The sequence below is a fragment of the Pelodiscus sinensis genome, chromosome 26, assembly GCF_052426305.1.
Source record: "Pelodiscus sinensis isolate ZL-2025 chromosome 26, ASM5242630v1, whole genome shotgun sequence".
Taxonomy (NCBI): Eukaryota; Metazoa; Chordata; order Testudines; family Trionychidae; genus Pelodiscus; species Pelodiscus sinensis.
The window spans coordinates 4,109,437-4,135,792 of NC_143077.1; the positions used below are offsets into that span (position 1 = coordinate 4,109,437).

General features: G+C 58.1%; 2 protein-coding genes across 7 annotated transcripts in view; one reads left to right on the forward strand and one right to left on the reverse strand.

The window, feature by feature from the left end:
- Window positions 1-568: 568 nt before the first annotated feature.
- FNDC5 (fibronectin type III domain containing 5) overlaps window positions 569-26,356 on the forward strand; it is a 52,134-nt gene continuing 26,346 nt past the window's right edge. For 3 of the 5 annotated variants that reach the window (XM_089773460.1, XM_089773459.1, XM_089773457.1), the window contains exons 1-3: window positions 569-720; window positions 6,540-6,675; window positions 10,646-10,859. In XM_089773460.1, the coding sequence (XP_089629586.1) occupies window positions 10,756-10,859 (104 nt within the window). In that variant the 5' untranslated portion in view covers window positions 569-720; window positions 6,540-6,675; window positions 10,646-10,755. The remainder of the gene's footprint in view (window positions 721-6,539; window positions 6,676-10,645; window positions 10,860-26,356) is intronic. The other 2 variants (XM_089773458.1, XM_089773462.1) reach the window with 2 other exon arrangements.
- Window positions 23,705-26,356, reverse strand: part of S100PBP (S100P binding protein) — a 54,949-nt gene continuing 52,297 nt past the window's right edge. For both annotated transcript variants that reach the window (XM_075908641.2, XM_075908640.2), the window contains one exon: window positions 23,705-23,909. In XM_075908641.2, the coding sequence (XP_075764756.2) occupies window positions 23,828-23,909 (82 nt within the window). In that variant the 3' untranslated portion in view covers window positions 23,705-23,827. The remainder of the gene's footprint in view (window positions 23,910-26,356) is intronic.

A 26,356-nucleotide genomic window follows, 5' to 3' on the forward strand; every position in this document is an offset into this window, starting at 1 on the left:
CCCCGCCAGCGGGTTCCCGCCTTTGCTCTGGCCGAATGACGAGGTTGGGCGGAGTTCTTAGCACAGAGCCCTCCCTGGCAGGGCTCCCTTTGCGGCTCTCCGCGCCGGCTTCCCGTCTCCACGGCGGGGCTGAGCACGGCCAGGTCGTCTCCCACTGAGTCTTGGGGGTGCCCTGCTGGGTGGCTTTGCGGGGGCCTCCAGAGAGCCCTGAGCTGGTGGGCAGTTTGCCTGGAGCTCAGGGGCTCCCTTGCAGGCAGGCTGGAGACGTGTCCTCTGGGCCTCCTGCCTTGTCTGCCCTAAAAGTCTTCAGTGTCTCCATTGTGTCCCTGGGGCCGCTCCTCTGTCCTGCCTGGGAACGCCCATCCCCCGGCCAGCCGGGTGGGGCAGAGGGAGCTCAGGGCCTGGGGAAGGACGGGGCAGCTGAGCAGCCGGCAAGAGCTTGTCCCACCAGGAGGCCCCGTTGCATTCCAAGGGACGGGCGCAGCCGTGTCTGGTGTCACTTTCCTTTCTGGGCCGGGCAGCTGGACTTTGCGGGGGGGGGGGGGAGGAATGTCCGCAAGGGTGGAGCTGTCCCCCCCCCCCCACACTATGCCTGATGCAGCTCAGGACAGAGCCCGGCAGCCCTGGGTGCGACGGGGGACCCTGCCCCAGAGAGAGGGAGACAGAAGCTGCCTGGCTTCCAAGCAGAAGAGTCCCCAGGAGGGCGTGAGAGGCAGGCAGGTGAGTTTGGCCTTGGGACTATGCAATTTGTATCTACGTGGGCAGGGTGGGTGTGGCACGTGGGTGTGTGTGTGTGTGGCACGTGGGGGGTGTGTGTGTGTGTGTGTGTGTGGCACGTGGGGTGTGTGTGTGTGTGTGTGTGTGTGTGTGGCACGTTGGGTGTGTGTGTGTGTGTGTGTGTGTGTGTGTGTGTGTGTGTGTGGCATGTGGGGTGTGTGTGTGTGTGTGTGTGTGTGTGTGTGTGGCACGTGGGGGTGTGTATGTGTGTGTGTGTGTGGGGCACGTGGGGTGTGTGGCACGTGGGGTGTGTGTGTGTGTGTGTCACGTGGGTGTGTGTGTGTGTGTGGCACGTGGGGCGTGTGTGTGTGTGTGTGTGTGTGTGTGTGTGTGTGTGTGTGTGTGTGTGTGCGCGTGTGAGCTGTGTGGATGTCATGCAATGGAGCGGACAAAAGGGTCCTTTCTTTCTCTGGGCTGTTGGACTGGGCCTTCTGCTGAGTCTTTAGGATTCAGTGTGACTGAAGGGGAAAAGGCCCAGGTATTTAATTTTCCTTGTGTCAGGCGCCTGTTAATTACTTCTCCTTCCCCTTCCAATTATCATAAAACTGCCAGGAGGAGAGTGGGAGCTGCCAGTTGTGTCTCAGCCCCATTCATGCCACTCCGCAGAAGAGGCAGCCGTCAAGTCTGGATGAATTGTGCCTCGTTGCTGTGTGAGACAGACCCATCCGTCTTGCGGCTGCAGGCCCCTTCCTCGCTGGTTAGGGAAGGGAGACAGGAGGCGGCGGGGGCCGCTGTGAGTTCAGAGCATCTTCTTTCTCTGCGCTGGCCCGGGAACAATCGTGAATTCTCCTAAGCTCCCCGGGGCTGAGCGCAGCCCTGGTGCGGACGGGGAGGGAGCGCGTGCCTCAGGAGATGCTCTGGGAACTCATGTGTGCGTTCCATCCTCCCTGTGCTCGAACCAGCCAATTTCATGGTGAAGGAACGAAGCTAAATCCACTTTCCTTTCGCCAGCGTCCCGCCGGTTGGGGGGTTTCTCATTCGGTTTCTGGAGCTGGATTTTTTGCTCCCCTGACCTGCGCCGGGTCTAGCCAGGGAGTGCGCAGCTGTTGTGCAAGACTCCTCCGCACGCTCTGCTAACGCCCCTCTGTCCTGACCTGCACTTCCTCCCGCTCTCCGAGTCTGGAGCCTCCTACACGGGTCTTGACCAGTGCCCCTAAGTGCCAGCCCGCAGCACCCTGTGACAGTCCAGCCCATGGGCAGTGGGTAGAAGAGGCAGGGGGAGGCATTGCCTTCCCAAAGTGCCAGCCTGGCCCCACTCACACGCCGCCCCCTGCTTCAGCGTGGCTCCCGGGATGTTAAATATCGGTTAATTGAATCGTTGATTAACCTCATGAATTCTTATTGGTTACTCAACTATTCTGTAGTCCCGGGGGCAGGCCCGGCAGCCAGTGCGCTCCGGCCCCACTCCTGGGGCACCCCCGGCCACTCCGCATCTCTATCAGAGGCAGCAGCGTGGGGTGTCAAGGCGGGAGCTGGTCCACAAGGGGAGCCAGTTTAAAACCCAGCTCCCCCCATGGACCAGCTGCCTCCCACCTCACGCTGCTGCCTCTGATACAGAGGCAGCAGCACGAGGTAGCAGTAGTCCTTGTCCGGGGGTGGAGTCTGAGCTCCCAGACCTGGTGTGAGCTGGGCTGCCTGCCTGCCTGGCTCCGAATACACTTTAAATGCAGAACCGCAGCGGGGGAAGGTCCCAGGCCTGGTGTGAGCCAGGACTGAGCCGGGCTTCTGGCCAGCCTCCTAAAAAATGTCCTGGCGGCCGGGAGAAGGAAATGCATGTGGCCTACAGCATTGACCGATAAGCTTTTGCCATGTTATCCTTGCCCAGCTACTGAGGAAGTAGTCCCTGCCCCCCAGGAAGTGATCCAGGGCTTGGCGGGGGGGGCATGGGAAAGGGGCAGAGAAAGTCCCAAAGTGAATCTGATCAATCCCTGACTTCAATTTGTCACTTTCTGCCCTGACTGGCAGCTCCCAGGCTTTCAGGGGAGTTTCATCATCTGGGGTGGAGCCGGGCTTTGGACACGCCACCCCCCAGAGCCCAGCTCACTGCCTCTGAGGTCCCCCGACACCTGCTCTTCTGGGCATGACCGGAACGGCTGGAATCTCGCCCACTGACGAGCGGCTCTCAATCAGAACGCTCTGTTGCAAGGGTAGGGACCCTACGGCCCCCAGCTTGTCTGGATCCGGCCCCTGAGCCTCGGGGCGTCCCCTCCCCTAGCACCAGGGAGCCAGCACTGGCTCTCCAGCCCTGCAACCTCCCCACAGCGCTTGCTTAAATAAGGCCCTTCTTTTGGTGATACAGGCGGGGCTGCTATTTTTCGCCTCCTGAGCTGGGGCAATAAGTAGCCACGGCCCTTCCAAGCCCCCACGCTAAGCTGGCTGGAATTCTCACCCCTTCTCCTTTTGGAACCTGTCATCAGCGCGCCTGCTTCCACGCCGCTCTGGATCGCCTGTGCCCCGGCGTGCCAGACGGCCTTAGCTAAACAACAGAGACAGGCGCTTCCATCCGGCTCAGCTGTCCCAGGAAAGCTTTGCCTGACAATCAAGGAACCCAAACGACACGTCTTGCAAAGAATATTGGATTTATCAGCCCACCTAATGAAAGGCAGCGGGCGGGCCACCGAAGTGCTTCTGTCAGAAAGATTGGCCGTACGGGCCCTGGGCGACCTACATTGGTTTTCGGTGGTAATTATTAGTGCTAATGGAGGGTGTTTTTAATTCTGCTTTCAGTCATCCTGTGACACACTGAAATGTGAGGTAGGAAATAGCTCGGCTTCTGGTTCCTTCTGGGGTGGATACAAGGGGACAGCAGCATAAAGGGGTATCCAAGCGGCACAATGACCCGGGCACTTTTTCTCTACTCAGGCTACTGTCCAGATGAGCGAGAGCTGGGGAGGGGCAAGATTATGAGGCTTACAAAGGTCGCTGTAGAATCTGATTTAAACAAAAGAGTGTTGTACTGAGCATGTGTGTGTATGTCTGCACGTGTGCGTGTGCACAAGTGTGTGCATGTATGAGTGTGCATGTGCGTGTGTGCATGTGTGTGTGTGTGTGTGTGCGTGTGTGCGCGCGCGCACACACCATTACCCCATACTAGATAGGGCAGCTGTGTTACAGGGAATGGACATTCTCTGTTAGGTCCTTTGGCAGGTGCTTGTCCTTTCAGAGCGGGGGGAGGCATTGACTGATTTGCTGGGGGGGGTGTTTGAGGCGCCGTCCAGGATCAAGTCTGGTGCCTGATCTATAACAGGGGCCTGGGTTGGAGCAAATGGAATTCAGAGGCCAGAGGTCCTACCAGGGTGACACTAATTCATTTACAACCTTTGGAAAATGAGTCGTCCTGTGGCACCTTAGAGACTAACAGATTTATCAGGCCATCAGCTCTCATGGGTAAAACCCGCTTCATCAGCTGCGCTGGCGTGGAAGTTACAGAAGCAGGATTGCCACGTGTATTGGCCACACTGGACAGTCTCTGCGCCAAAGGATAATTGGACACAAATCAGACATCAGGGAATGATAACACACAGGGCCGGCCCGAGCCCAGGTGTGTGGTGCTGCCCACGGGGCGCATGGCCCCGCCTCTGGGCGCATGGCGCATGTGCGGGCGCACGGCCCCGCCTCCGGGCGCATGGCCCCGCCTCCGGGCGCATGGCGCATGTGCGGGCCCGCCCCCGGGACATGCGGCCCTGCCTCCGGTGCACGACACATGCGCAGGTCCGCTCCCGGGGCACGTGGGCGGACGCATGGTGCATGCACTGCCCAGTCGGCCCAGCCACCGCCGATGGCGTGCAGCTCGGGGTGGGCTGTGCCTGGCTGTGCAGGGCCCTGTGGCCGAGGGGGGAAAGGCGCTGCTGGCTGGTGCTGCAGGGGTTAACATGGCCCCCGCCCCGGGTGGCCACTGCAGCCTGCTGGGAGCCGGGCGCTCCCCACATAGGTTGACGCCCTGGGCAGCTGCCTGGCTAGCCCACCCCTTAGTCCGGCCCTGATAACACACAAACCTGTAGGGAAACACTTCACGCTCCCTGTACCGTCTGTAATGGATTTGAAAGTGGCCATTCTTAAGAATATAAGAACAGAAGAACGGCCGTACTGGGTCAGACCAAAGGTCTATCTAGCCCAGTAGCCTGTCTGCCGACAGTGGCCAGCACCAGGTACCCCAGAGAGGGTGGACCGAAGACAATGATCAAGCGATTTGTCTCCCGCCATCCCTCTCCAGCCTCTGACAAACAGAGGCCAAGGACACCATTTTATCCCCTGGCTAATAGCCTTTTATGGGCCTAAGCTCCAGGAAATTCTTCTACAACAGAATTTCAAAACCCAGATACAAAGGGAGACAGCTGGACTGGGATTCATTTACAAATTCAACACCATCAAGTTAGGACTGAATTAGGATCTCAACTGGTTACCACATTACAAAAGCAATTCCTCCTCTCTGGATATTCACATCTCCACCCCACATGCTGTGAATGAGCCACTTCCACCCTGACTTGATTAGCTTCATTCACACAAGTAACTTCTTCCTTAAATATACCCCCTGCTTCTGTAACTTCCACTCCGATTCATCCGATGAAGTGGGGTTTACCATGAAAGCTCATTCCCTAATAAAGCTGTTAGTCCCTAAAGCTACGACTACATTGCAGTACTATTTTGGGCTACCGGAGATATTCCAAAATAGCTATTCCACGTCTTTGGAGCACATCCATTATTTCCAAATACAAGGGGCTCGCTATTCTGACATCCCTGTAAACTTCATTCTACGAGGAGTAAGGGACATTTCAGAATAGTGATTTCTTACAAAATAAGTGCTGTGTAGACAGTGCCAGATTTCGAAATAAGCTATTTTGAAATAACTTCTAAATAAGATATGCTATCCTGAAATAGTGCTGCAGTGTAGACATAACTCCTGGCAGGATCAGTTTCTCAGGCTAAGTGCCTGAACCCCTATTGAGTTCAGTAGGGGTTGTAGACCTCAGAGGCCCGTGAAAAGAATAATGGACATACAGCACATCCAGACTGAGTATAGCGACCAGTCAGGAATGGATCCTCTGTCATCTCTTACATTCATTCACGCTCGTCCTCCATCCCTCCCTTGCTTTCCTTCACGCCTTCGCTTTGTCTGGCGCGTTTGGAAGTTTAATCTGTTACCAGCCAGGAGATGAAAGGCGAAGGCATTAACTGGGCGAGCCATTTAATTGCAGAGCAATCAGCTTCTGTAAGGAGCCAAGCACTTGTGCCCAGCTGTGAATCAAAGAGGAGCGCGTGGAGGGAGATTAAAGGCTCTTTTCAGATATGCTCCTTCACAAACATTCCAGGTGAAGAGAGACTCATCCATGCAGAACCCAGAGCCCAGTGGTGGAGGGGTGTGAGTGTTGCTGACAGCCAGGAAACACCGTTAGTGAATAAATGCAGACTCGGCCCTTGGAGATAATCATTTAAAGTTGAGGAAGGATGGCTCTGTAGGAAGGGGATCACTCGAAGCAGGGGCCGTCACTTACGACGGGCATGTGAGGCACACAACCGGCCCAGCCTAGACACTCCTGCATTACAAAGACTAATCCAAGATGGCGAATTGCAATAAAGGGCTACTTGCTGCTGCCCTCTTCCCAGACACGGGGTTCTCACCTCCATTCTGAAAGGAGGCAGAGGGAGGAAAGCAACAGAGAACGTGGCGCATTTGCTTTCTTAGGGCCCAATTGCTACATTGTCCTGCATTTTGCTTCAACTACCCCAGACTAACACGGCTACATTTCTATCATTATTCTTAGGGCCCAGTTTGCTTGCCAGTCCCTGGGGAAATCCATCGCATGGGTGTAACTGCAACTTGCTGCACCGGCCGGCCTATAAAGTGAACTCTCTCCGACTGACAACGTGCCAGGAGCCTGAGCTGGCAACAGGCTCAAGGTATGGTAGTGACTGATGCTCCATGAAAACCTTAGCAGGCAGCTAGAAAAGAAAGCAGCTGATTGCAGCTCTCCAGGGGTGTGGCCCATAGCAAATGCAGCGTCTGGAGCATTGCATGATGGAACTTGTAGTCTCTGCAAGCCGCAACGCTGCAGTGAAAACAGGTCTGGCCAAGGGGATACTCTGGGTAATTCCATGGGCGCCTTAGAGTATGCGTTGGCCACCCCCCTTAGAGCCGCTTGTCCACACAAGCAGGACTTCGCTCTGCTGTGGGGGTCTCAAAGCCCGCAGGGCCACCCACATGGGGACAGAGTCTGCTCCTCTGTCCGGGGTGCCTGCTGCTACTGGCTCCATTCTTCTGCGGGCGCAGCACAGGAGGGGAACAGAGACCAAAGGCGTCGTGTTTGTCTAGCTCCTGGGGTTGCGACAGTGCCCGTCATCCCTGCCAAGAGCTGGGCCTGCCTATTCAGTGACATCTGGCCGGTGGGCTTGGTCCAAGTCGGGAAAATTGCCTCTGTTCCCTTCCACTCGTCGCCTTCCATCAGAACCCTGCCAGCTTCGTTAACCGAAACGAACATCTAATTCTAGCCTCGCAGGCAGTACCACGAGCTGGGCTCTACATTCAGATCTGGGGAGTATTAGACAATACAATTATATTGGCTACTACGCGAATCCCTGCAGGCCTGTACGTGGGGGTGTGTGCAAAGGGTGCGAACGCCCCCCCTCCATGTTCCCCCATGGTCCGGCCGGCTGAGGGAAGGCTGGGGCTGATTCTCCGCCCCCCAGGAGTGAGGCTGGGGGCAGGGCTAGGTCTTGCTCCTGGGATGGGGGGGATCAGCCCCAGTCTTCCCCTAGCCGGCCAGAGCATGCTTATTTGGGGGACCATGGCGGGGTGGTGCAGTCACACCCTGGCAGTCCACATTTACAAGAAAGCACCCCCCCCCACACACACACACAGAAATTCCTGCATATGGGCCTGCCCTGGTAATAAAGCATCACTGCCATCGAGTACCAGCTGTTGCGAGGGTATTGGATAGCTAACCATTGCGGGTACAGAGCAAGCCAGAAAATCCCATTGCGTCCCCCTAGGCTGCAAGAGGCCAGCTGTGATTCTGGCATAATTCTATGGGAGGCTGTGGCAATTCGCCAGGCATGGATCTGGAATGTACAATTGTGATTTGGGATAGAGCAGCGCCCAGAAACTGGGATCCAGACTAAGGCCCCGTTGTGCTCGGTGCTGTACAGACACAGAGCCCCTCCCCTAAAGGGCTGACGGCCTGCGCTGGCAAGACACACACAGGGTAGGAGGAGAGACAGAGGCACAGAGAGGGAAGTGACAGGTTCATGCAGCAGGGGACTGGCAGCGCTTGAAATAGAAACACCCCTCTCTGGTGCCCGGTGCATAAGAGCGTGCGAATTGAATTTAGTAATATGGGAAAGGAAGCCTGGGAGAAAGACCGACCAAGACATGCCAGTGTGCGTGTGCGTGTGCATGTGCGTGTGCATGTGCGTGTGTGGGGGGGGTGATGCTCACAGCTGACCCTGCGCCCAGCCTTCTCCCCAATGCCCTCTCAAACCTCCCCCAACGCAAAAGGAGAGTGCATGGCACTTACATGCCAGCCGTGATCTGGCTAAATCCTTGCACGTCCTCAGGCCAACGGGAAGGAAAGGGCGACCAGCCGGTCCCTCTTCACGTGCGGTTCTCAGGTAGTGAGTCCACCCCCATGCTAGGGACGTCGTTTGGCGTCTGCCAGTAGAAGGTTCCGTTGACTTCACAGGGCGTTTGCTGCAGGATTTTACAGCTGGGGTGCGAGACAAGTCGGCGCCCCCTTTTCACGAGCCCAGCCCTTTCTGGCAGAGTCAGATTTGCTGGGCTACGCTCGAGGGAGGGGACTCAGCGACCGACCGTGTCCCCCATTCCCAATTCAGAGAGGCCCCGCTGTCCTCGGAAGAGGGGGAAAGGTTAGCAGGAAATGCATCACAATCCTCACTGCACCAGGGCACCTCACTGCAGCTGCCTGCCCCTGGGGCCAAACCCTGCCTCTGCTGAACAAGGCCACAGCAGGCTAAGCTAGGACTGAAACTGCCCGTGTAAGTTTAAGGAGATGGAAGGCAGGGAGGGAAAACCTGAATTTGGCCAGGACACCAGGATTAACCCTCTTCCTGGTGAGGCCCAGGGGTGTCTGGTGCCTGCGTGGAGGGGGGTGCGGGGAGGGGCATGTGCAGGGGCTCCATTTCTCTATTAAGATTGTGGCAGGAGCAAGGGGGGAGGTGCAGTGGTCCCTAGTGGTTAGGGCCTTGGTTCTCGGCGTCTGGCTGGCAGAGGGAGCTGGCCAAGGGCTCTGAAAGTCCAGGCGCTCCGGATTCCGGCTCAGCCTTGTCCACCGCACGGAGCCCAATCGAGAGGGGACGGTTCCACCAGAGGTGACTTCTCGCCCCCCACCCCCAGCCGGGGGCTTTCTGCTCTGCTCCAGGCCCTGTGCTGGGAGGGAAGCTGGCTTTGCTGGCCTGTAATTGGCAGCATGGGGGGGCATGCAGGGGGGGTTATGTAGCTGTCCTCCAGCCAGAGGCTGCAGTCACAGCGCTCTGCCGGGCCACGTCCCCCCGCTCCTGGGGGCTCATTGCTCCAGCCCCGCAGCCCTTCTCGCCAGGCTGGGCCAGGGCCGGAGGAGTCGGCCGGTGCCGGAGAATTGTCCAGGCGCGGCCTGGGCTCGGATCGGAGCAGCCCGGGGCAGGGGGCAGCGCGCCGGGCTGCAGTTCCACCAGGCAGCCTCCTGCTCCCGGCTCCCAGCGCCCTGTGGGGGTCGGGCTGCCTGCCCAGCGAGCTCCGGGTCCTATGCCCGGGCTGGTTCTGGGTGCTGCCGCTGCAACCCTCGGGACGCTGGGCAGGCTGCAGGGGCCGCGGAGGGGGGACCGGCCAGGGGCTGGTGGGAGGGGGGGCTCAGAAGGGCGGTCTCTCTTCGGGGGGGGTCCAGCCCGGAGCAGGGAGAGTGAGCCGGGGAGTTGGGGGGGGCGGGCAGGAGCAGACAGGGGGGGGGGGGCTGTGAGGGGCGGTCTCTCCTCGGGGGGGGGTCCGGCCAGGAGCAGATGGGACGGGGGTGCTGTGAGGGGCGGTCTCTCCTCGGGGGGGGTCCGGCCAGGAGCAGACGGGAGGGGGGGCTGGAAGGGGCTGTCTCTCTTCGGGGGGGGGGGGGGGTCCGGCCAGGAGCAGACGGGAGGGGAGGGGGGCTGGGAGGGGCGGTCTCTCCTCGGGGGGGGGGGTCCAGCCAGAAGCAGACGGGGGGGGGCTGGGAGGGGCGGTCTCTCCTCGGGGGGGGGGGGGCTCCAGCCAGAAGCAGACAGGGGGGGGGGGGGCTGGGAGGGGCGGTCTCTCCTCCGGGGGGGGGGGGTCCAGCGGGGGGGGGGGAGGGGCGGTCCAGCCAGAAGCAGACAGGGGGGGGGGGGGGCTGGGAGGGGCGGTCTCTCCTCGGGGGGGGGGGGGGTCCAGCCAGAAGCAGACAGGGGGGGGGCTGGGAGGGGCGGTCTCTCCTCGGGGGGGGTCCAGCCAGGAGCAGACGGGGGGGGGGCTGGGAGGGGCGGTCTCTCCTCGGGGGGGGTCCAGCCAGCCAGGAGCAGACGGGGGGGGGGGGGCTGGGAGGGGCGGTCTCTCCTCGGGGGGGGGGGGGGGGGTCTAGCCAGGAGCAGACGGGGAGGGGGGCTGGGAGGGGCGGTCTCTCCTCGGGGGGGGGGGGGGGTCTAGCCAGGAGCAGACGGGGAGGGGGGGCTGGGAGGGGCGGTCTCTCCACGGGGGGGGCAGGCGCTGTCTCCCCTGCCGGGCGGGGCGGGCAGGTTGCTGATGACGCGCAGGAGGGGCTGGGATCCGACGGGGGGGGCGGCTCTTTCCATGAATGGAGCCGGCGGCCGGGGCACGTCCCCCCGCTGCGGTAGCGGCCCCATGGAGCTCAGCGCCTCCGCTCTTCCCTCCCCGCAGCCCGGCCGCCAGCCCTGACGCCGGAGCCGCGCCGGGGAGCTGCCCGCGGTCCTGAGATGCCCGCGCCGGGCGCCCGCCGCCGAGCCCGGGCCTGAGCCTGCGGCCGCGCGATGCGGGATGGCCCCGCGCCGGAGGACGGGTCGCTGCTTCGTGCCCCTCGGCGCAGCCCTGCTGGTCTATTGCAGCTGCGCCGGCCTGTTCCTGGTGGAGGCAGGTAAGGGGCGGCCGGGGCCGGGGCCGGGGCCGGGGGGCGGGAGGGCTCTGGCGCCGGACCCCCCCCCCCAGCCCCTTCTCCCCCGCAGGGTCGTTTCAAACTTCCCGGGGCTCCCCGCGCGGAACAGCCTGGGGCGACACTGCCCCCCCCCCCCCCCCCAGAGCCCAGACGGACCGCCTGGCCTCCGGGCCGAGAGAGGGGCAAGAGAGTGTGTGTGTGTGTGTGGAGGGGATGCTGTGTGTCTCTCTGTGTGTGGAAGAGATGCTCTGTGTGTCTGGGGGGGATGCTGTGTGTGTGGGGGGGGTGCTATGTGTCTCTGTGTGTGTGGAGAGGAGAATGCGTGTGTTTATGTTTGTGCAGGGGATGCTGTGTGTGTCTGTGTGTGAAGAGGATGCTGTGTGTGTCTGTGTGTGTGTGGAGGGGAGAATGTGTGTGTCTATGTTTGTGGAGGGGATGTGGTGTGTGGGGGATGCTGTGTGGGGGGGGATGCTGTGTGTGTGTCTGTGTGTGGAGAGGATGCTGTGTGTGTGTGTGTGTGTGTGTGTGTGTGTGTGTGGAGGGGAGAATGTGTGTGTCTATGTTTGTGGAGGGGATGCTGTGTGTGTGTGTGTGTGTGTGTGTGTGTGTGTGTGTGTGTGTGTGTGTTTGTGTGTGTGTGTGTGTGTGTGGAGGGGAGAATGTGTGTGTCTATGTTTGTGGAGGGGATGCTGTGTGTGTGTGTGTGTGTGTGTGGAGGGGATGCTGTGTGTGTGTGTGTGTGGAGGGGATGCTGTGTGTCTGTGTGTGTGTGTGTGTGTGTGTGTGTGTGTGTGTGTGTGTGTGTGTGTGGAGGGGAGAATGTGTGTGTCTATGTTTGTGGAGGAGATGTTGTGTGTGTGGGATGCTGTGTGTGTGTCTGTGTGTGCAGGGGGAGGCTGTGTAGACTCACTAAAAAGATGGTTTGATAACAACATTGGAGGAAATGAAGCCATGTCGGAGTCTGCAGAGTGCGTGTGTCTTGTGAGCACGGGCAGGCGGCTCCCTGTGTGATCTACCCCGAGCGCTAGAGACCAAGGACTCTGTTCCCGTGGGAAACAGCTTTCATTTACGGACTGTGATTCCTGTCCAGCCCCATGCAGCTCGGGCTCAGGGTCAGCGCTCCAACTCGCACCCCAGAAAGGAGCCTGGCTTTTAGCTCGCTGACCAGCAGGGCCCTCAGGGGTGTCTCCAGGTGGACACCCAGAGACACTGGTCACTTGAGTAATAACCATGCGGCCACCAGGACAGACGTGCTTAAGCTGCGACCCCTTCTTGGGACCCGGCCAAGGCAGCGCCACCTCCCTTAGTACATGCGTCTCCTCGAACAGCTTCGAGTGCCACAGGGAAGGGCAAGCCGGGTCCACCTGGCTCCTGTCCTGCTCTGCAGTTCCAGCCCCTTCCCCTCCACACACACCAGCCTCCCTCAGGAGCCAGGAAGCCACCAGGGGCTGGAGGTCGTACGGGAGAGACTAGCTGTTTGACTTGCTGGGGTGTCTTGTGCACTGGCCCCCACACAACCAGGCCCCTTTCCTCTGAGGGGCGTTCGGCGGCCGGCTCCTTGGCGACGTTGAGGGGGAAGCGTTCTGAACGGAGGGGGTCACCACGACATTCGTTCTCATGTTAAAACCACCTCCGGTGTTCTCCCCCCTCTGCAGAACTTCCAGTCTTCACCCCATACAGGCCTCTCGCTGCCACCTTGCTCGGGATTCGCCCGCTCCCCCACGGTTATATTTTAAAAGAATTGGTACAAGTGCCGACACACTCACTCCACTCCTACACAGGGCCCGAGACAGGGCAGGAACTGTGGCGTTAAGGCATTAGCAACGCAGCTGCCTTGATTTGCAAAAGGCGGATCACAAGAGGCTCTTGCATTTCAGCATTCGGCGTTTTTGGATGGTGCCTGGTTCCAGGGGGTAAAACTGCCCGTGTCTGATCCACACGGGTTAGCTGCTGTCGTTCTGCCAGTCCTTGTCCTGTTTGTGCTGGAACAGAAGGGACCCCCCAAAGGTGCCTTTGGTTTTGATACAATTGTCCTTGGCCGCTGTTTGTGTTGCCAGCAGACACTGACACCCTGAAGTTACTGTTTCACAAATGAGAGGCTGGGAGACGTGGTGGGAATCACACAGCTTGCTAAAAGGGCACGTCTAGACTACAAAGCTATTTCAGGATCGCTCCGGGGTCCCGAAATAGTTACCCTGCGTCCAAGGAACGCGTGCCGCTATTTTGAAAGCATTTTCGAAATAACGGATGCGCTATTTCGGCCTCCCTGTAAACCTCGCCCCCCGAGGAATAAGGGATGCCTCAAAATCGTGCTTTATTTCAAAATTTGGTGCCATGGAGACACGCCAAATTTCGAAATAGCCTATTTCGAAATAAATTCGAAATGAGATCTGCAGTGTGCAGAGCAGTCTAGAGGTACCCGAAGACTGAAACGGGGAAATACAGACAGCACGATGAAGGCAGTTGCAATTGCAGTGCCCTTCCCGGGTTCTTGTCACTAGGACAATCCCCTCTTCTTTTCCTCGCCCTTGAGTCACCGCAGAGTCGGCAGGCTGGGAGCACACGAGGAGTTTTTGGCAGTTTGGTTTTCACAGAGTCTGTTTTTCGTCGTTCTTTTGTGCCTTGTAAAGGGCCCAGGCGTCTTGGCGGCGGGGCTAGGTAAATGAGGATAGCAGCACGACCTAGTGGTGAAAGCAGAGCCCCGGGAGGATCTGGGTTCTATTTCCAGCTTTCTGACCTTGAGTGAGTCTGTTTGTTGCTGGGCCTCTATTAAGCAACCCTCATTTTCCAGAAGGGGAGCCGCACGGAGATGAAGACGTTCCCCCAAGGTCACACAGAGAGGCTGTGATTGCTCAGGGCTGAGCCTCGGAGCCCCGAGGCATAACCACAAGAGCATCCTTCTTCCACGGCCTTGGCTGCTCTAGCTGTAAAATGGAGACGATGCTATTTCCTGGCTTCACAGGAGACTCCTAGAGAGCAACCTGTCAGTGTCAGCAGGGTGCTTAGAGATCCTCAGCTGGGACGTGTGAGACAGGCAGTGTTGGTATGTGATTAATAATAGATGATTATTAATCATCATCTGAATGGGCTAGGGGTTCACTCCATCAATGGAGCCTATAGATTCTGACACTCCTGGGAACACACATCCTGTGTGAACCCCTGTGTGTTCGTCAGCAAGGACAGAGTGCTGGGTGTGGGTGTGCCTGCCTGAGTGCAGGGCCACTGATGTGGGGAGGGAGAAGGGGACGCTTGCCATGGGCCCCCCCCCCCCCCACACAAAGTCTGTCGCCAGCCCTGCCAGAGTGTGGAAAAAAGAGACTTGGAATCAATTCCAAGGTTTTTTGTCTCTGAATTAGCATCCAACCCTCCCTCCCATGGGCAGGATCTGGCTGGCCCGATGCACTGGGAATGGTTTCACGGCAATGCCAGGCCCTCCACAGGATGTCTAGACACCCCCAAAAAATCTACCTTGGGGGCCCAGGCTCCAGCAGACCGTTTAAAAACACTTTTTCCTGACAAAGGACCGGAGAATAATATTGGAAATGTCTGCTGCTGATTGAGCAAAGAAGGGTGAGGGAGCCAGGCCCAGAAGGGGGCCTGTCATGCACCCATAGGTGTGTCCGTGCAGGGGACGTGCTCCTCTGCAGATCGGGATGGGTTTATCACATGAGCCGAAGGCCACAGCCCGAGAAGAAATGTGTGTATGTGTGTGTGTGGGGGGGGAGCCTTGAAAGGGAAAGGCAGACGTGTACTATGTCCTCTGTACTGTAATGCTGTCGGACAGCCGTCAGGCTCAGAGCCGCAATTGCATTAGCAAAGCCCCCCAGCTAACTTTGATACTGGCCGCGCAGGGGGGTGGCTGAGAACATATGCAAGTCCTTTAGTGGGGCTGAAATGTGATTCGGTTTTGCATCAGCAGTCAGCTTGGAGCCTGACCGGTCTGCCCTGCCCGGCCTGAGCTGCATCGGACCAGTCCCCATCGCTCAGAGGCAGCGGAAGAGGGAGGGGAGCTGAGCAGCCCATGCGGACTGCGGGGGCAGCAGGAGGGCGCTATGCAAAGGTGATAAAAGACTTCAAAATAGGCCAAAGCCATTGCCACTTCCGAGTGCCAACAGCACGCCTGCCAGCTGCGGCACACCAGGCGTTTCAAAGCGGGCTTATCCCTAGGAGGGGGAGGGGAAAGAGACACATCCCGGGGGCTAGACAGAGCCATCCTGCAGTGCAACACAGGGCCCGCTCCTGCTGAAGCCAACAGCAAAACTGTCAGTGATTTCTATGGAAGCCGGGCAGGGCCCCGAGTCCTGTACATTCAGGGAGCCAGGCTCTCTGTGCCATCCACGTGCCCTATCAAAGAACATCCGGCTGGATCCTGCTTCAGGGCCGCTCAGTGCTCTCTGTGTCACCGGACATGTGGGCCATGTCGACATTCCACGGAAGAGTGACGCTGCGGTGGTCGATCTTTCGGGGTTCGATTTAGCGGGTCTAGTGAAGACCCGCTAAATCAAACTCAAAGGGTGCTCCCATCAGCGCTGGTAGGCCTGCTCCTCACGAGGAGTAAGAGAAGCCGACGGGAGTGTTTGCTCCTGTCGACAGGGGCGGCGGGTGTGCGAGGCGGGGGAGGCTCTGTCTTCCCAAACCGTGCGTCTGGCCCCGCCCACACTCCGCTCCCAGAACGCCTGCTGTAGACATACTGGGGGTGGAGTGTTGCTGTGCCTAGCACCCTCCCTCCCCATGCTCCAAGGCTTGGGAGGCTGGGGCTTCCCGCCCTCCTCCCTCCCCACGGTTTGGGGCAGAGCCTGGTCAGAAGGGGTGGGGTTGCAGGCAGGGCTTCTCCCAGTGCTACCTTCACCAACCACCCCACGCCCGTCCCCCTCCCACTGTGTGGATGGCACGAAAACGCGATTTAAGATACGTCACTTCCAGCTATGTAATGACCGTAATTCCCAAGTCTGCCCTCAGCTCCTCCCACACAGCCCCGCTGACTACAAAGGGGCAGAGGAGATACAGCTAAGTGCAGGTGGGAGGGGTGGGGGTAGCTGTCCCTGATCCTACACAGTGCTGACACCCTGAGTCCCATGGACGCCGATGGCATTCAGCACCGCACAGCATCCGGCCCATTATCAGAACCGGAGCGAGCCGTGAAAGGAGGGGAAAAAGCAGTGAGCTGTCGGACCCACCGGATTACACATGGCAGAGCGACCCCCCTCACTACCGCCTCGGCGCTTCCTGGCCCGCTGCTGAATTCCATAAGCACTCGATTGATTTCTGCATTTGGCATGAATGGGATTTAATTGAAGTGCGGCGCTTTCTAACCTCAGCGCCAGCCTCTGCACAGGGAACATCTGATCTCAAGTAGCCACGGTAGTCTCGTGTCCCGCCCGCCGGAGCGTGCCCTGACATGGGGATTTATTCCACAGACAAGCAGGCTCCGGTCACACCCATATTAACCCCTCTTCCTCCCGCGCTACAAGGGCGGCTGCCTGGGTGAAGACAAGCCCACAAGGTTCTAGTCTCGCGCTGCCGCTGAAGTGTGATGTCCTTGTGCAAACCACGCGGACCCGGGGACTCACCCTGCTTGCATCCAAATGATAAAATTGGCGGCTTGCATAAGCAGCCTGCAGTGGAGTTGCTCCCATTTCAGCTGGTGCTGAATTTGACCCGGTGTTTTTACTTCTGGTTGTCAAGTAAAAACCTCCCATGTCAGGAAGTACCCGGAAGCCAAATTAACGCCTGACACAAGAATAATTCGATTAAAAGAATTAGCTGAGAACCGAAGCATGCAAATTTTACATGCATAGTGAAACCCTGAGTATCTGATACAGGGGCAAATGTAGATCTAGACAGCAAAGGCCCCTGTAGTGCATTAGGGATTGACACCCCACGGCTGCAGATAACTGTTCATTATTCTGTATAGGCACAAGGGGGATGGGTCCCAGACGCTGGGCTGAAGCTGGTCTCCACTGCCGTTTTATAGCCCTGCAGACCAAACACAGCCCTGGGGGTTTAATCGCAGCGTAGATATGCCCTGTCTGGTCTTGGACCAGCCATTTCACCTGCCTGTGTCTTTATCTCCCCATCTGTCAAACCGCCATCGTAAATCGTACTTCCGAGGGCTGGTTAATGTACGTACGAGCGACTGGAAAGCGGACGGTGCCGTTTGCATACGTGCTCAGCGGCGTGATGGAACGCTGAACGGCGAGGCAATGAAAACACACCGCTTGGCTACTTCTGAGCAAATCAAAGCTGAAAGAATAGCCGCTCCAGTCCCGTTACTCTACAGAAGCCTAAAAGCTAGAGGCCCAGAAATCCTAGGCCCACAGCGTTGAGAATCAGCAAGGTTCCCTACAGTGCATCTTCTAATGCCTTGTCCGGCGTGGCTGTAAATCGCAGCTAATTGGGTTAACTCTCTCACAGGGATCTGGGAATTCCCTGTGCTTGATTTATTTGGGTGATTGTTGTTATTTGTAGTGTAGCAGCACTTAGCCCTAGTTATGGGGCAGCTCAAGACAAACAAGTTGTGAGGGATGTTAATTTTAGGGGGAAAGGATGTGAATGAAGCAGTAGTAATAACATTAGCCAAACACTACATTAGAGCACAAGCTTTAGAACATACGAAGAACGGCCAGTCTGGGTCAGACCAACGGTCCATCTAGTCCTGTCTGCTCAAAGTGGCCGATACCAGATGCCCCAGAGGGAGGGAACACAACAGGGAATCCTCATGTGATTCCTCCCGTCACCCATTTCCAGACAAACAGAGGCTAGGGACACCGTTTTCACGCATGGGTGGTGGGTGAATGTAGGGCTGGGGGAGGCAAGCCCTCAACCCCACCCCCAGCCCCGCCCCTTGTGCCCAGGCCCCACCCCCTCAGCATCACGGGGGAGGTAGGGCGCTGCGGCCCCAGGCTCTCAGCCCTGGAGCACAGGGAGAGGCCCCAGACTCTCTACCCCCAGAATCCCTTCTGGGGCGGTGCATTGGCGAGGCCACGCCTGGCGGTTTGGGAAAGCAATGCTGTGCCCCGCCTAGCAAACCCACTGCCCATGCTTTCATGTTTGTCATGTAAGTCTTTACCCCGATATTTTGAAACTCTTTTTAGACTCATAATTGTTTGGCACGACCCTCCTGGCCCGCAGGTGTATTGCACCCATTTTACAGGCGGGGAAATGGAAGCACAGAGAAATGTACAATTAGAATGTTCGGAAGACTCAGCCCCCATAACTGGGGACAGGTTTGCAGAAGAGCGCGGCAGAGTAGGCCCTGCTCTCATTGGAAAAGCCTGGCCGTAAATGTCAGGGTGTGGGCTGCTGGGAACGCTGCACATCTGAAAAATCTGGTCTTTATTCAGGGGGCCTAGAGGGGCGCAGATTTCGTCTGGAAATCTGGATGCAAAGATGGGTGCTGAGTAGGGTTCCATGTGTCTGGTATTGAACCGGACAGTCCGTTATTTTCGCCTCCTGTCCGGTATAAAAATACAGAAAATACTGGACAGCTAAAATGTCCGATACTTTCTGATTTTACAACCCTCGTGCTTACCAGGGAGCTGTCTGGCCTGGCTCAGGGAGGCAAGACGGCGGGCGGCCGCCAGCAGCCTGTTAGGGCCAAAAAGCCTCACCATGCAGTTTTTTGGGTTTTTTTTGCTTTAACAACTCTGGCCCCCACGTGCCTCGCACAAGGACCTCACACTCTCAGGCTGGCTAAGAACACGTCTCTTGTGTTACTCAGCTGTAGAGAGCGAGGGAGCCACAAACCAGAACATTTTACTCAAAGCTGCATAGGTGGGCTCTGGATTAAACCGATCTCAGGAACAGTCTGGCCCTCGGATGGCAGAACGACCCCCCAAACCATCCCCATTTCTTCCTGTCGCTAGGATTTAATGAGATTAGGGGTTTATAAGCAAACACTAGCTAGGGCCCAACCCTTCGGTCATTCCCAGTGCTCACTTCAGAGCAGTGAGCCGGGTTCTGGGGCAGGGCCCCCTGCGACTGAAAGCGCCTCCGTTCGGGAGACCGGGGGGCCACAGGGACCAGTGCCGGTGAATGCAGCCTAGGAGCTACTGCAGTGGGGCTGGAACTACTTTTGGGATGGGGGTGCTGAGCTGAACCCCCCTTTACACCCCTTGAGATCAGGGTGCCAGCTCTCCCGGCCCAGACTCCATCGCTGTAATGGCGTCCGGTTCGTCCAGTCTGGGAGCTGGCAGCCGTCTCTGCGCCAGGCTGGGGCTATAGCTGGGGGCAGCTGCAGAGTCCTGGGCCAAAGGCAGGATGCCGGGGCTTGTGGGGCCGGTGGGCTGCAGAGCCTGCGGCAGGGCCAATGGGTGGCAGGACCCCGAGGGTTGGTGGAGCCCGTGGGGCTGGTAAGTGAGGGGAGCCTGCGGAGAGGTGGGACCTTGGAGGGCCAGCAAAGCCCATGGAGATAGGATCCCGGGGCAGCTGCAAAGCGCATGGGCTGGCAGGACCCTGCGGGGCCGAGGGGAGGGGGTGCCTGGAGGCTGGGACCCAGAGCTGGAGGGGCCGGTCCCCAGGCACAGGGAAGCCAGGTGCAGAACCTGGGGGTGCTGCAGCACCCCCCACACCTCTACTCCCCGGACCTATGCGCTCTCCCAGCTGAGGATTGGCCCTGCCAGCTCCTCCCACCAGCGCGATTCTCAGCTGGCCCGTTATGGCACCGGCGTCCGGCTCCTTTGTGCCGACCGAATGGCACAAAACGGCCTAGTCCCAACGGCGACCCTTCCCGCAGGCCCTGGGCACCCCATGGCTCTGAGGTGCGGGGGCGTGTGGGCCATTGTGGTAGCGTTGCGCAAGGGGGTGGGGTGGTCTGCAGGGAAGAATTGACTCCTTTCCAGCGCTAGCGACTCCCCCGCCGGGCTCCTTGTCCTTTGAAGCTGCCGGCTCGCCTTTCTCATGTGACTCAGAGCCTGCACGGCACCCGGAGGGGTCCCTGCTCCCTCCCACGCCCTCCGCAGGCTCGGGGCGTTAAAATGCCGAAGGCGGCTGCAGCCCTCGCAAAATACCCCAGCAAGCCCACGAGCCATTACACCTGGAAGAAAGCACCCCCGGGAGAGCGAAGAAAGCCAGGCCCTTCGCGCCGCTCTCTGCTCTGCGGAGAAAGGACCCTGCAGCCTTCCCCCATGGGCCGGGTGTTTCTGCCACTTGCTTCCGTCGCGAAGGTCACAAATAGCCACCCCGGTGGCAGCCTGACATTTCCCGCCTCCCCTGGGAAAGGGCTGGCAACGGGGAGGTAGCGATGGGAAAGGTGGATCCAGCTCAGAGCCTCGGCCGCCGCTTAGGTTCTTGGCCCTCTGGCTGGAGGGTCGGACTCAGTTCAGCCCGTCACCGAGCTGCCTGCCGAAGCGGAACGAAGCGAGTCGGAAATGGCCCCCGATCCAGGGCGAGTTCGCCGCGGCCCCATCTGCGCTCCGGTGCAGACACAGGCCTCTCGCAGCTGAGCTCAAAGCGGAGATTGCTCAGGAGGCTTCACACCCCAAACCGGGGGAGGCGACGCTTAGAAATGGGCTCGCAGGCCGCATCCTCCTGCCGCGCAGATACTCAGCTCGGGCAAGCGACCTCCCAGGCTGCGATGGGGCCACAGAGCCTCACGTCCTCTGTTTAATTCCCGCTCTCTGCAGCCGGCACGGCCAAGGGGACACACATGGGCTTGTGCTGGCAGCCACAGTCAAAGCTCACGACGAGAGCGGGGGCACTGCGAACTCAGCGAGGCTTCCAGAGACAGATTCGCAACAGCATGGGGTGTGGTTCGAGCAGAGGAGCCAGGAATTCCTGAGCTCAGCCAGCCCCTGACACTGACTCTGTGTGACCTTGGGCACCTCATTTAATGCCGGCCTCAGTTTGCCCACCAGTGCAATGGGAATACAAGACCTATGTTAGTGGATAACTGGTTAATGGGTAACTGGTTACCTGGTTACCTTAACGGGTGATGCTTACCAGGTACCTGGAGAGCAGCCCCTCACCTGAGGGCTGCCACAGGTAGAGGGCTGCTTCAGAACCGCTGGGCCCCTGCACAGAGCTGCCAGCTCCCAGTCCACACAGGCTGGGAGCCGGCAGCCCAAGGGGTCAGAAGCAGCTGGAGGCGGTGGACAGGTGAGTGGGGGATGGGCGCTGTAGCCCAATCGGGCTGGAATGACCCCCCCTCCCAACCCCCATTTAATCAGTTAACCAGTTAAACTTAACATTTAATTGGTTAACTAGTTAAATGGGATTTTACATCCCTACCACATCCTATGCAAGGGACAGCCAAGGACTGCTGAGTCTATTTCTGTTTAACTTTGTAGGGGCCTATTCCCAGCTCCATGAGGACGCCATAGGAGCCTGGGCCCGGCTCCCCTTCCAGAGGCTAGTCCTTTCTATTCCCACAGGCACACCCCACGTTTGTGACTCCTGCAGGAAGGCTGTCAATTCCCAGGAGCAGACACCCCAATTCCAGCAGCTTCCGTTGCAGAGAGCAAGCGTGTGTTTAAGGCATGCAGCCCTGCGTCTTCTGGCTCGACTGCAAATCTCAGGTTTTCTTTTTTCTCGCCCAGAGTCTAACGCCCCGTATCTGATCTTTGGCCAAAAGCGCCCAGTGTCTCCCTGCAAGGAGGCAAGTGGAGAGAGACACAGGGCTGGCTTTTCAAAGTGGCTTAGGAACCCAGGTTCCGCCCCCTTTCAGGGAGACGTGTGCTCCTAAGTCACTTGGGAGCTATTGGAAACCCCACTTGAAGACTTCAGCAGCCCCGGATCCAGGAAAGTTGGCAGGCAGCAGGAAGAGGTGGCGGTGCGGAAAGCGGCTGATGCTTTGCACAGCACGGGGGGCAGGAGATGGAACGGAAACTGATCAAAGTGGACGACAAAGGGATCGGCCTCTGCGGGGAAACCCTCATGCTGACGCAGGCGAAGGATATTTCGGGCACAGAGGACAGACGAGCGTCTGGGAGCCCTGCAGCCCAGGCTACCTACCTGGCCGGAGGGCAGACAAAGGGCTTTGGGTGGGTCGGGTATTTTTCTTAAGCAACACTCCAGAAAACAAACAAAAATCAGTTGGATGGAGCAGGAGGACACGCGCGGCATCCAAGGCTACTCTGGGGCAGGCAAGGTCCTGGCTAAGAAGGATGGTCTCTTGTATTGGCTTTGCTGGATCCCTTAGCAATAGGGCACCGGGTGCAGTGAAAGTGTTAGCGACCCGCAAGCTATTAAGGACAGACTGTGTAGTGTGCACTGCACGTAGCACTACACAGGCATGGCTCAGACACAGAGATGACACTAACTATACAGCAGCTGGATTAGGTAGGAGGTCAGAAGCAGGCACAGTCTACTTATAGGTGGGGTACAGATCGGACCTCCTTGGGCCGGCACCCTCGGGACCTGAGCGGGCCCGAACAAGGGAGTTTGCTGGACCAGGGAGGTAAGGTCTTCGCATTCTCCTGGGGCTCCCCTCCTGGCTGCCACCCTGGCCAGTGTATTGCCCCTGGCCCACCGGTGGGGCTCTGCTGCTGGCCACCTGGCCCTGCAGGATGCCGGCCCCACTCGCGGGACTCTGCTCCCAGATGCCAATCCCCCGCGGGAGAGCAGCCACCCTTGGACGCCCGGCCTTGTGGACTGCCTGCTCTGCTCCCTCTGGCCCTGCTCCTGGCTTCCTGGGTCTGCTCCTGGCTGCCCAGCCCCACAGGCTGTCGGCCCACCGCTGGCCCTAGCCACTGGCCCCCACAGGCTGCTGGCCGGGCTTCCTGCCCCCAGGTCACTAGCCCTGCGGGCTGCCAGCCCACCAGACCAGCTCCGCACCCAGGCGCTCTCAACCTCTGCGGTTGGGGCTCTCTGGTCCAGGGACTCTCTAATCCGGCAACATGTTGCCAGACCAGAGAGGTTCAACCTGTACTGTATTAGGCAGGGGTGGGCAATACTTTTTGCGGGGGGGGGGGGGGCACTTGATGAATTTTGCTCTGTGGGGGGGCCTGGGTGAAAGGGGTGGGGGTGGGGACTAGCCTCTGTAGTTCTTGAATTAAAACCACAGCAAATAGCTTGCAGCTCCTGGCCCTGTTGCTACCGCGTTGCCTGGCAGCCGCCCAAGGTTGCTGCAGCTATTTAAAAGGCTCGTGGCTCCAGCCCTTGCCAGGTAGCACCGCGACCATGAACTGTGAGCCAGATCCTGCTGCTTGAGTCACCGCCTGGAAATTCGGTGGCACAGGCAGCAGGATAGAACTAGAATACGGCCAGATGCAGCATCTTGCCCCGCCCTGGTATAAGGTATACTATCCATAGGGTGTTGAATCTAGCTCTGATAGGGTAATCTAGAGTATTAGGTATTAGGTAGGCACAGGGTACCTATAGGTACACATCCATAGGTAGATACGAGCTAGTAGGCACAGCTGGGTACCACTCTAGCGCTGGGTAGGGATTCTCTACGTACCATTCATGGTGTAGTGTCTAGTCCAGTGGTTCCCAAACTTTTCAGCATCACCCCCCCTTTCTGATTTTTGAAAAACCCTCACCCCCCCCAAAAAAAACCCTTGTTAAGCAAAAAAAAAAAGGAACTTGAGTGGGGCAGCAAAACTTGATGGGGGGGCTGAGTTGCCTCATGCCCCCCCTGGAATCTTGGCTCGCCCCCCAGTTTGGGAACCCAGGGTCTAGTCAATCTCCCCAGCTAACTGATGGCTGCTTGACCCCAGCAAGGGTGGTGATATCAATCCCTAGGCAACAGCACGCTACCAGGCAGGCGGGCAGCGCCGGCGTCCCATCCTACAGGCTGACACAAGGAGCCGCCGGCTGCCGGACGAGAGGCCAGCGCCAGCTCAGTCCAAAGTCATAAAAGTGCTTCTGTCTTTAAAGAAAAACGGCTCTTTAGTCATCGGCAGCGCGTTTAATGGGCGTTCTCCGCATGACGCGCAGAGTGGCGGCTCTCCTCGCTGCTCGCACCCCCTTGCTGCGCGGAGACGGCGGGGCCCTGCTCTTTTCCAAAGGGCTCAGAGTCCGCAGGGGTGAGGCATGGCTGCGACACGCAGCGCCTGCGGTGGGCAGGGTTGGGGTCCACCTTGTGAAAGCTCCCTGCGGGAAGGAAACAAAAGAGGGGTCACGGTTTGTTTCACAGCAGCCGTTCCCCATGAGAAACCAGCATGATTTTAGTGGAACCACCCCCCTGGGGCCAGGAGAGTCATTGGCCCAAAAAGGGGAACATCTCTGCATGTGTGTGCATGTCGCTCACTCAAACACTGCCACACAGATGCTCTTGCAGTTCAGAGCAAGGCAGGGTTCTGGCCTGTGTTGGAATGAAGCTAAACAGCTAACTCACAAACCCAGGAACATATGGCCTCTTATTGACTAAAAGACCGATGCAGCTGTCCCCGGAGCATCAGAAATTAATGTGCTGGGTGACGATTGCATAGCCTGTTCCCCAGATATCCTGCCTGATGAAATGAGGCCAGATGAACATTACCCCTCTGGGGTCCCTTTCTGGGAACACTGTGAGTTTTGCTGACAAGCGTTGGCAGCGAGCGACACGCAGATCTGCACGCACGGCGTCAGAGAATCCAACGAGCAGCTTTGCCCGCACAAGCATTTGCGCTGGAGATGATCGCCCAGGACCCGTCAGAGAGCAGGAACCGGATGGCACCGATCTCATCGCCACACGACTGGAATGGCACAGAAAGCGCGATTGGCCCAGCGCGTCCGGACGTCCGTGGAACAAACCGGAACGGCAGCGAGGCTGGAGGAAAGCAGAACCCCAGCCGATCTTCCCCGCAAACGGTTCGCTCGGCTCAGCCTGCAGAGAACTCACTTGCCTTGCTTCACAGTTGATTCTTCTCTCCCATCGGTTTTAGGCTGGATTAACTCCACTGCGTCCAGCGGAGCGTGCCCTGAATTCTGCTGGGGGAGAGGGAGAGCCGCCTCCGGCCCATTACATTCCATTTCAGCGCATCAGCCTGTGACCACCCCTCAGTCTCGGGGGGTTTCTATTATGCAGATGGATTTAGTGACGCCCCCGTGATCCCCTGCCACCTGCTCCGTATTGTGACTCCTGCTTTACAGGTTCCCTCCCGTCTCTGTGGACACAGATTCGGGGGGCTGCCGCCTTGCAATGCACATCACAGCCAGTATTACCCTACTCGGGCTAACGGGGTTTGCTCTCCCGGCTCTTCCCTCCTGCCCCCCATTTCATGCCGTCAGAAAACGAAGGCGTTTTCCATGTTCTCCTTTCCTCAAGGTCATTCATATCCCTGCGAAACACAAGGGACTGAGATGCCAGTGTTGGTGCCTCCCACGTTCCTTCTCCCCATCCTGAATGGTCTTTAGCCTCCGCATTCTGGTCCTGGGTACTAAGCCAGTAATTCACCCCTTTCAATCGCCGTCCCAAAGTCACCCCGTGCCGGGGTCACTTCTCAGCACCGTGCCGGGATTGAACGGCCGGGCTGGACCTTTGGGTCTGTTTAGTCTGCAGAAGAGAAGAGTGAGGGGGGATTTGGGAGCAGCCTTCAACTTCCTGAAGGGAGGTTCCAAGAAGCTGGAGAGAGGCTGTTCTCAGTGGGGACAGATGGCAGAACGAGGAGCAATGGGCTCAAGTTGTGGTGGGAGAGGTTGAGGTTGGATATTAGGAAAAATTATTTCCCTAGGGGGGCGGTGAAGCACTGGGATGGGTTCCCTAGGGAAGTAGTGGAGTCTCCATCCCTAGAGGTGTTTAAGTCTCGGCTTGACAAAGCCCTGGCCGGGTTGATTGAGTTGGGTTTGGTCCTGCCTTGGGCAGGGGGCTGGACTTGATGACTCCTGAGGTCTCTTCCAGCTCTAGGATTCTATGACGTTGGAAGGGGGCAGACCCCTAGCTCCATGTGCTGTTTCTATGCTGCCGTCAGAGCCTGTTGTGCCGGCTGCTTCCCCACCCCACCTCTCGGCTCAGTCGTATCCTCAATGCATTGGAGCAAATTCATCAGGCATGACTCACGGACCTTGGCTGGGTGAATCTCTGCAAGATGAAATAAGACAAATATTGTGCCCATCTATAAAAAGGGGAATAAGAACAACCCAGGAAACTACAGACCGGTCAGTTTAACGTCTGTCCCAGGGAAGATAATGGAGCAGGTAATTAAGGAAATCATATGCAAACACTTGGAAGGTAATAAAGTGATAGGGAATAGCCAGCATGGGTTTGTGAAGAACAAGTCATGCCAAACTAATTTGATGGCTCGTTATCCTATCAAAGAAAGCTTTGTGGATAAAGGAGAAGCGGTGGATGTCATATACCTAGACTTTAGTAAGGCATTTGATACGGTCTCACATGATATTCTTATTGATAAACTAGGCAAATATAACTTAGATAGGGCCACGATAAGGTGGGTGCATAATTGGCTGGATAACCGTAGTCAGAGAGTTGTTGTTAACGGTGCTAAATCCTGCTGAAAAGGAATAACAAGTGGAGTTCCGCAAGGGTCTGTTTTGGGACCCGTACTGTTCAATATCTTCATCAATGATGCAGATATTGGGATAGAGAGTACGCTTATTAA